The sequence below is a fragment of the Arvicola amphibius genome, chromosome 6 (genome assembly GCF_903992535.2).
Source record: "Arvicola amphibius chromosome 6, mArvAmp1.2, whole genome shotgun sequence".
NCBI classification, from domain to species: domain Eukaryota; kingdom Metazoa; phylum Chordata; class Mammalia; order Rodentia; family Cricetidae; genus Arvicola; species Arvicola amphibius.
Genome location: NC_052052.2, coordinates 39,208,627 through 39,218,939, shown reverse-complemented (window position 1 = coordinate 39,218,939; position 10,313 = coordinate 39,208,627). Strand labels below are relative to the sequence as shown.

Here is a 10,313-nt window from a genome sequence, read left to right as displayed (position 1 = left end):
CTGGCCTCGAACTCACAGAGATCCGCCTGCCTCTGCCTCCTGAGTGCTGGGATTAAAGGCATGCGCCACCACCGCCCGGCACCAAAACAGTTTTAAAAACAGAGACTGATAGCCCAGTACTGAGCCCACCCTCCTACAGGGGATTCTCCTTGATGACCAGGTCTCCAGAGTACACTAGGGCCTACCAGGCTTGTGTTTTATCTACTGTTCTGCTAATCGTGTTTTCCTATTCTTGGATTGTTTTCTGTAGCAACCTGGAGATCAGTCACCATGTCTGATTCATAGTTGAACACCCCCACCCCTATGCTCAGCAGAGGGCTCACCCCAGAGCAAAGTGCTCAGCAAATATTTGTTGAAAGAAGGAATGGGAGGCGCCGGGTTCCACCCCAATCCTGAGACAACATCTGGGGCGCGAACACTGGTGGGGAAGCTCTGAGCAGTATTTCTTCTGCCATGGTCGGTGACCATTAGAAGGCTGGTGACTCCGAGTCACGTCAGAGTAACTACGGGCCTCTCTTGCAGATGGCTTCAGTAACTGAGGGTAAAACTGGAGTCAAAGATGCCTCTGACCAGAATTTTGACTACATGTTCAAGCTGCTCATCATTGGCAACAGCAGCGTTGGTAAGACCTCCTTCCTCTTCCGCTATGCTGATGACACCTTCACCCCGGCCTTCGTCAGCACCGTGGGCATCGACTTCAAAGTGAAGACAGTCTACCGCCATGAGAAGCGTGTGAAGCTGCAGATATGGGTGAGTGCTAGGCACTGTGAACAGAATGGGACGGAGCTATGGGCACACGGCCTGGGAGGTGGGACTAGCTTCTGGGTCTCACAGCATCAGACAACAATGCCATTTCAGGTCTGGGCTTCCATTGCCCCATTTTCTTCCCCTGCATACTTATTCTCCATTCAGTTGCTGCTTAACTTCCGAAAGGCTTTATTCTGGCTTTTATAGATCAAGAAACTGGGCATTAGAGTTACAGACTGGGTTTCAGTTCTACTTCTACCACTTACAAGTCATGGGAACATGACTAAGTTATTTAAGCCCTCTCGGCCACCCTTTCCTTCTTGTCTAGTTATAGATGATTGCGTGTGTAGTTCCTGGACACAATGCATACACCATAGATGTATACAAATCAGTCCTCGATCATTGCATAACAAATCACTCTGTGGTGTAAAACAAGAGCAATAACTGATCACCTTCCTGTCTCAGTGGGTCTAACAGTAGGGTTCACTTGGGGCCTTTTGTGACGTGTGTAGCCAGATATTGGCTTGAGTTGCAGTCAAGTGAAGGGCTGTTGAGGGCTGGAGGATCCACTTTCAAGACGGCTCACTCACATGTCTGGTGTTGGTTGTTGGCAGGAGGCCTTCCTTCCTTTCTTCCCATCTGGCTGTCTTAGCATCTTCATGGGGCTGCTTTACCATCTTCATTGTATGTATGACAGCTGGTTTCCCCCAGCGTGAGAGCTAAGAAACCAAGGAGAAAAATGGCAATGCCTGTTAGTCTCACAGCCTTAGAGTATTCTCTGGGTTACTAATTGAGTGTTGGAAGAACATACACAGAGGTCCAAACACTGGGAGGAAAGGGTCATGGAGGTCTGACTTTCTTGGAAGGTGGAGGCTCAGCTTCTCTTACTGTCTGATGGTGGCACTAAGAAAGCTTGTGCCTATTTGAGAAGTTCGTCAGAGTGCTCAGCAAATAGTTTAGCCTTGCGACTGGAAATCTTGAAAATTTGTGAAATAGTCAAACCGTGTGATGCTATTGTCTATTATACTTAATAAGTGTATGATAATATATTGTACATGTATCTTGCTGGAGAGTCTACATCTATTTTTATAAACTATTTCTCATATATTAATATACAGACATGTTTTGAAGTACACAGCATTTTTTTTTTGAGACAGGGTCTCATTTTTTAGCCTTGGCTGGTGTGGAACTCACTATGGGGATTCACCTGTTTCTGCCCCCTGAGTGGTGGGATTAAAGTCAACTTCCACTTATAGGCACACAGTATTTCAATATAGCAGCCCTGTTTTACAGAAGAAATAAAAACCTCAGAGATTAACTTGTCTTGAGTCAACCACACAGCTAGAAAGTGACATTTTAACTCAGATCTTCAAATTCTGAATTATGTGCTGTGTTTTCTCCACATTGTGCGTCTGAAATCATAGACAGACCACATTCCCACTTAAAATAATGTTAAATATTAATTTCTAGAGGGGTGAGTGTCTATTGACTCCCTACTAAAGGAACTAAAACATCATAAACCATTAGAAATAGAGAAGCTCTGAAGGTTGTCTAATTCATTTGTTCTCCAGTTGTGATTCAAGCACATCAGTAACACTTGGGGATTTGTTAGAAATTCATTCTTGGGCCTCACCACAGATGTAATGAATCCAAAATGCTGGACATAATCCCCCAAATCTTGCTAGCAGGTGGTTTAAAGGCAGACTAGGACCCCCAAATCTGTGCTAGCAGGCAGTTTTAAGGCAGGCTAGAACCCCAAATCTGTGCTAGCAGGCAGTTTTAAGGCAGGCTAGAACCCCAAATCTGTGCTAGCAGGTGATTTTAAGGCAGACTAGAACTGGAGACCCACTGATGTAGTCTAACTACCTTGTGATGAGCGTTGATGAATACATGGAAGGACCTACTGTGTGCTAGGTACTTTCACTTACATTATCTGATGTCAACCCCAGCACAGGACTGCATGAAAGCACACGTGTGTAGGTGATCAACACTTTAAAACTGGATCAAGACTGAGAGGGAGAGAGGTCTGCTATAGGCAGCTGACTGGGGGTTGGGAAAACCTTGCATAAAACACAGACAACTCTTGCCATTGACCAGATGGCACATGCCTGATACCTCCTTAGAGAACTGAAGAAAATATTAGAACTTGTTTTAAAATCTATTAATGCAAAATGAATTTATTTTAACTATGTAGATTGGCATGGATTTCCTTTGTGGTTTCTATACTAGATGGTCACATATCCTACAGCTGAAAAATCTTGAGGCAAGAGGCATTCTGCCAGTCTGCAGGCTTGGCAGTAGTGACTCCCTTACACCCTCGTGTACTAAGAGCGTTTGCAGTTTTGATGTGCCTGGCTTAAGTAGATTTATTGATTATGCTACTTAGTTTTAACTAAATGAAACCCCACAATGGGTGTGTGGTTTTTAAAGAGTCCTGTAAAGAAACCTCCTATTGAAGACTATGCTAAGTATAATGACCCCAAGTGAATATAAGAAAGTAGTTGACTGCCCAATCTACAGCTTCCTGGCACAAGGACATTGTCAGTCGTGTTTCTAGGTAAAATCGATGAGGCTCTCATTAGACCTGACTTTGTCAAATCTCATCGCTTTGCTTACATTTTTTTCCCAAGGATTTCCATGTAGCAAATATGATAACTTCTATACTGTTTATATTAAAATTTAAATATTATTTCATTTTTTCTGTGTCTGTATTTGTGTAGATAGAGTGCATGCCCACATGTATGTGTGCATACATAGAGAGACCAGAGATCAATTTTCAAGAACTATATTTGTGTCTGTGTGGGTTTGTTCATGTGAGCGTGCAGTGCCTGAGGAGGCCAGAAGAGGGAGGCAGATTCCCTGGGGTTTGAGTTAGAGACAGTTAAGAGACATCCCAGGGAAGCAAACTTGGATTTTCTTAAATGGTTGGCATGTGAGCCCTCTCTCCAATCCTAGAGTTCTTGTTTGTGTATGGGGATCGAACTCAGGTCATCAAACCCATGTCATTAGAAGGTAAGTGCCTTTACCCATTGACCCATACCATTACCCTGGGCTTCTTCCTCTCTTGCTCTTCACCTCATCTTTTGAAACAGGGTCTCTCATTAGACCCAGAGCTCACCAATGTGGCAAGGTTAGCTGGCCAGCTAGCACCAGGACCGTCTCTGCTTTGGCAAAGCCAAGATCACAGTGAACATCTGGCTTCACCCAGTGCTGGGAACCTGACCTCAGGTCCCCAGGCTTGCACAGCTAATGCTTTGCAGACTAAATCATCTCTCTAGCTCCTATTTCATCTTTATATATCTTAACATAGTCTGTGCACAGATTTGTGCATTTGTAATCTATGTGTGTGCTGTACCTGAACTTCTCTTCCTTAAATGGATATGTTTGGAGGCCTTGATGATAAGCATTGGGGGAACCGTGGAAGGATTTTGACAAAAACAGAACTGCATCTTACAAAAATTTCTGGCTTTAGATGAAGGATGGATGGAAATGAGATAAAGGAACTGTGGTTTGGATCCAAGTCCGCCAAACTGTATACATTAAATTCACTTTTATATATCAGTTAAACACCGTGAAACCATTTAAAAATAAATACATAGATATTGACCAAGTTATAAAAGAGAAGGGCAATTAAAGTCACCCAATGGCTTGGATAGTTTTTAATGGTCTAAACCTAAAGATTACAGGAGTCATGAAAAATGATATAAAACTAATTGTTTTTCTAGATTTCACTCTGTTATGTATTTTTCTAGTGTGTGTATTGGATAACTGCATAAAAATATAAGTCATAGAAAATGTAAAACATAACTGCTTCAGAATTGCTATTCTGACTATCAAAATCATTGGAATGTATAGACTTTGGGCCTGAATAATTTTACTGTGTGATTGCTTTTGCAGGTTATTTATTTATTTTTTTTGTTGTTGTTTTTCGAGACAGGGTTTCTCTGCAGCTTTTTTAGAGCCTGGCCTGGAACTAGCTCTTGTAGACCAGGCTGGCCTCGAACTCACAGAGATCCTCCTGCCTCTGCCTCCCGAGTGCTGGGATTAAAGGCGTGCGCCACCACCGCCCGGCTGCAGGTTATTTATAATAAAGCTTTAATACTAGTAACAATAATAAGGCTTCAAAGCAAGTGTGGTGGTTTGGGTGAGAGTGTCCCCCACAGGCTTGTATGTTAGAAAACTTGGTCCCCAGTTGGTGGAACTGTTTGTGAAGGATTAGGATGTGTGGCCTTGTTGAAGGAGCTGTGTCAATGGAGGCAGACTGTGAGATTTCAAAAGCTCACGTCGTTCCCAGTTATCTTTCTCTACCTTGTGCTTGTGGATAAAAATGAGAGCCCTCGGCTACCGCTCCAGCACCAAGTTGGCCTGTCTGCTGCCATGTTCCCCACCATGGTGTCAATGGACTCTTCCTCTCTGGAGCTGTGAGCCCCTAAGTAAATGCTCTTTAAAAATAAGCTGCCATGGTCATGGTGTTTTGCCACAGCAATAAAAGGCCACTAAGGCAGCCAGTGTGGTAGTCTACTTGAGCTGCAGTAACAAGCACCACAGACTAGGTGTTGCAGAAATGGGTTTCCCATAGTTGTGCAGGCAAGTCCGAGATCACAGTCCAGGCAGGGTTGCGAAGGACACCTCTTCCCTTCCATCTGTGTGGCCGTGCAAGAGAAACAGAGCGTTAAGGTTCTTGGTGTCTCTCAGAATACTAATTCTGCTAAATCAAGGTCTCGCCCTTATGCCTTAATAGTGTTAATGACATCTTAGCTGTCCCATTTTCAAATACAGATGCATTTCAAGTTAGTGTTTCAACATAAGAATTTCAGGAGAACACAAGACACTTAGTCTATTACACTGAGATAGTGACAGAGTAACACAGAGACTAGAAATGAGACTTAGGAATTTACTAGATTTGATTTATCGTAAAGTTAGAGGAAGGAAAACACATACACATTCTATACTTTTTTCATATTCTATACTTTTCACGCAAAAATGCTGTGGTTATTTTTAAAGTTGTGTGTGTCTATGAGTACCTAATATCTCCTATTGTAACACTCTATAGATTGTGGAGGAGTGTAAACACAACAGCAGAGCGTAGTGCCTGCCACATAGAAGACATGTGAGGGTCTATTTTAGGTTCTAGCTCCTGGTCCACACAGAAAGGACTCTTGAGTCCCCTCCCAAGTCTTCCCATAGCCCATTGCAGAAGTGCTAAACTGGCACCTAGTGACTCACCAGAGTAGAAAGTGTTTATTTAGTTTCTCCAGCCCAGTAAGCTCTCCTAAGGCATTTCAGGAAGCTGTTCTCCACAGGGAGAGGGGAGAAGGGAGGGTAGGAGTGTCCCTCGGCAGAACCACACACTACTGGAGTTTTTGTTATCTCTGGGGATAATGGATGATGGTGGTGACAATGTTGGGTACCTTGCTCTTTCGGTTCTCTGGTCACATAGGTCCTTGAGTATTTCCCCTGTTTCCTGAGAAGCCAGTAAATGAGTGTCAGAGAAGAAAATCTTACTGGGGAGGTAGGGTTAGGGGTGGAGCCTCATTAATAGGGAGCTAGAGTGTACACAAATGTGTTTGAGTACCTTCAGGGCCACAGACCCAACTGGAGAGAGGCCCTTTATTGCTTGTTCTGGTTGCCAAGCAACCCTGAGAGACTATGGGAAGAGGAGAGCAGGAAGGGCTCCTGCCACCTCTATGTGTGGCCTGTTGATATGCTGGTCAGGGGAAGAATCCACAGGTCTGGGGAAGGACAAAGTCGATCTAGGACTCTAGCGTCTTGGGTTCTATCTCTGCCCTGCTTGTACGATGTGAGCGGTCCTCTCTCCTGTCCCTGCACTTGTTCCCCAAATCTGGAGAAATAATTCTGGCTGTCTGCTTCATGGGTTGTTGTGAAGAACAAGTGGGGGAAGGGGAGGGGAGGAAAGGGAAGGCAAGGCAAGGGAAGGAAAGGCCCTTAGGAAGAACTGTGAACACTGTCAATCATGGAAATTCATTTCATACGTGCTTAAGGTTTTAAAAAATTTATTATTATTTGTTAGCTGTGTCTGTATGATACAAATGTGAACACTCATGTGGTGTAGTGTGTGTGTGTGTGTGTGTGTGTGTAGGTCATAGGTCATCTTTATGGAGTCGGTTCTCTCCTTCCACCTTTACGTGGGTCCCAGGGATGGAACTTGGAGCATTAGGCCTGCACAGCAAGTGCCTTTAGCTACTGAGTCACCTCTCTGCTCCTTGTGTTTGCTTTAAATAGCTCTTTGTATATCTCACACCTCCCTTCTGGCCCAGGTAATCACGTCCTCAAAGAAGGATCGCTGGGGCTGGCAAGATGACTGAGCGTGTAAAAGTGCTTTCCATGAGTTCTCATGACCTGAGGTCAATCTCTGGAAGCCATGGACATATACACCACAGAATCGCCCTCTGACCTCTGCCTGCATCCAGGAGCACAATATACCCTGCCCCTCTAATATAAATAATAATAATTTTTTTTTTAAGGGAAAGGGGATGGTTGAGGTCAGAGATGTCAGGTTCCCTGCGCAGGACTCAGTGGTAGACTTCCTTGTTTAATTCATTCAATAGACTCTATGCAGGACTTGGTGGTGCTAGGTTGGGGATGTGTCCTTCCTACTCACTTGAATTTTCACGGCAGAGGGTGGGGGTGGGTAGAAACTAAGCACAGGATGAAGGGCCTCTTTCATCTGTCCTCTGGGTCCTGAAGAAAAGAACAGGCCTGTTTGAACCTCAGGCCTGGAGCTCAAAGCTGGGAAATGCTGAGGTGTGATTCAAGTCTCATCCCTTGACGTGGAGCTGGGATTCAGCCTCTCACACATCCACAGCTTTCAAAGCTATCTGACGACCTTCATCGTTCCAGGCCTGGTCCTTGCCATAGGATGCAGCAATAGGTTCACATCAGAACCAAGGAAGGGCTGGCTGGCCTCTCCGGCGTGCTTAAAGGACGCACAGGTGTTGCCCGGTTCCCAGGCCCGCTGCTCTCTTGTCTCCTTTCAGCCGGTTCCTCAGAGTGCTCAGCGACCATGGCACTTGTGTACCTCCGTTACGTCACTGACTGTCGGCGACGGTTTTTAAAGCAATAATGCTCGGCTCAGAGCACACACTCAACAAATAGTTCTTATTAAGGTCCGAGGGAGATCAATAAATGGTCCTCCCTTTCTTCTTCACCTAAATTTGGAAGCAATTTAGAGATAGATGTAGGAGTCAGAGGGATGGGGAGTAATGTGAAAGCCAAGACGAAGCATGCGATTCGAGGCTTCAGCAAAGTCAGGCTTGCTGAAACCTTACTGTGGAGTCAGACGGATAGATGACAGACGGACAGACACACACACACACACAGAGCCGCATCTGATCCTAATCTGGAGACCTATGAGAGATGGTGGGCCGGGCAGGAGAGCCAGGAGGCTGACAGGGTGGCAAGCTCCTCTGGCTCTATGGTGTGAGGCTGTTGCCCAGTGCACCACACTGTTCTCGGCCGCGTGCACCGGGTTGTTCTTGGCTCTCCCGATAATCAAAATCGATTTTCCTAGGCAGCAAGTTTCTCAGTGTGTCTACAGAGACATGCTGACACTTTCATCTCCCCGAAGCCTGCGGGAGCCAGTTGCTAGAGGAGGTTTCATCTGATTTTACAATCACAACAAAGACTGTGGGAAGCCAGGTCAGAATTGCAGGCATAGTTTACCTTTGGAATCTGTAAACGAATTAACCAGTGATCCCACCTGACTATTTGAGAGAGTCCACAAGATAGATTGGGGGGGGGGGGGTTGCTTTGATCACCTTTCATTTACCCTGACCAGTGAAAAAAATAAGGTAAACTTCCTTTGAACATTTATTCATTCAATAAATATGTATTACATGCATTTCTATGGGCTAAGCACTGCCACAGAGGGCAAACAAGCAATATAAATATAAAATAATATATTCTATCAGATAAAGAGATGGGGATTGGGACTAGGGGGCTGGCGCAAGCAGTAAAGTGACTGCTGCCCACAGGAGAGAATCTGAGTTGGTGTACCCATGTGAAAACAGGGCTTGGGAAGGTGTCTCCCAGAACTCCCCAGAGAAAGAGAGCTGTCTGTAGCGCTGGTCAGTCAGCCTAGACGAACTGATGAACTCAAGGTTCCGTGAGGGACTCTAGCTCAAAGAAAAAAGTGATAGGAGAAGTCACACAGCATCGACATCTGGCTTCCACACACAATGTGCGCACACACACACACACACACACACACACACACACACACACACGAGCAACTACACACACGTGAAGAGCTACTTCTTCCTGGGAAGGTCATTGAAGGCTTCACTATTGGAGTCAATTTGTACCACATCTTGACAAACGAATACAAGAGTCTCAGGGTTGTGTCAGGGAGAGGATTGACAGGGAGAAGAAAGGACATTTGCAAGAACTTTTTTTTAATGCTTAATTTTTTTTAAGGTTTATTTATTTTCTGTGTGTGAGTGTTTTGGCTTCATATATGTATGTGTACTATGTGCGTGCCTGGCACCCGTGGAGGTCAGAAGAGGGCATCAGAGCCTCTAGAACTGCAGTTAGGGGGGTTGTGTGTGGGTGCAGGGAACTGAACTCAGATTGTCTGCAAGAGCAGCAAGTGCTCTTAACCACTAAGCCATCTCTGCAGCCCTGGAACAGCTTTTGAGGACCCATTCAGTGACGTTGACCATAGTCACAAAGCTGTGTAAGCATCACCACTAATTCAGCACACCTTACCTACTTCCACCTTCATGTTTAGCAGGAGCTCTCTGAGACAGTATGAGATCTGTTTTAAGAGTGAATTGGGCTGGGTGGGGTGGCATAAACCTTCAATCCCAGCACTCAGGAGGCAGAGGCAGGTGAATCTCTGAGTTCGAGGCCAACCTGGTCTACAGAGCGAGTCCCAGGACAGACAAGGCTACACAGAGAAACCCTGTCTCGAAAAACAAAAACAAAACCCAAACAAACGAAAGAGTGAATTAGGATGAACTAAGAAAAAAAAAATCAGGGAGAACTGAGTAAGATTTCCAGAAATGGAAGCCAGAATAATGGTGACTTGAGCTAGGAGGGTTGGAGAAACCTCTGACTGGGCAGGGAAGGCCATAGGACGACCAGGGTTTGGAGAGTCAAGATAGGGCTCAACTAGTTTACATTAAATTGGATTCAGCTGAAGATAATCAAGTAGCTATAGGGAATAAGCCGCTGAATTAGTGAGTCAGCTGCTTAAGACAGAAGTCCTGGCTGTAGAGAGAAATGAACAAGTCATTCCCACATAGGCAGTATTTGAAACTAAGACTCGGGAGGCCCTGAATCCAGTCCTCAGCACTCTAAATAGTATTTAAAACTAGGAAACAGATGAAGATCAGCAAGGGAGCGAGGTAGAAGATCTGAAGTTACACGTCGTGGTGCTCACCTCTAATCCCAGCACTCTGGTGGGGGCAGGAGGATCCGTTCAAGGTCATCCTTGACTACATGGTATGCTTGATGCCAGTCTGAGCTGCATAAGATCTTGTCTCAAAAAACATAATAATATATAATGCTGGGAAGGTGAAGCATTGGCAAGGGAGATTAAAAAA

The 10,313-nt window shown here is 45.0% G+C and overlaps 1 protein-coding gene across 1 annotated transcript in view; it reads left to right on the top strand.

Annotated features, from left to right (window-relative positions):
• The first annotated feature begins 522 nt into the window (after window positions 1-522).
• Rab3b (RAB3B, member RAS oncogene family) overlaps window positions 523-10,313 on the top strand; it is a 50,913-nt gene continuing 41,122 nt past the window's right edge. Inside the window, exon 1 of the mRNA XM_038334766.1 lies at window positions 523-750. Within this exon, the coding sequence (XP_038190694.1) occupies window positions 523-750 (228 nt within the window). The remainder of the gene's footprint in view (window positions 751-10,313) is intronic.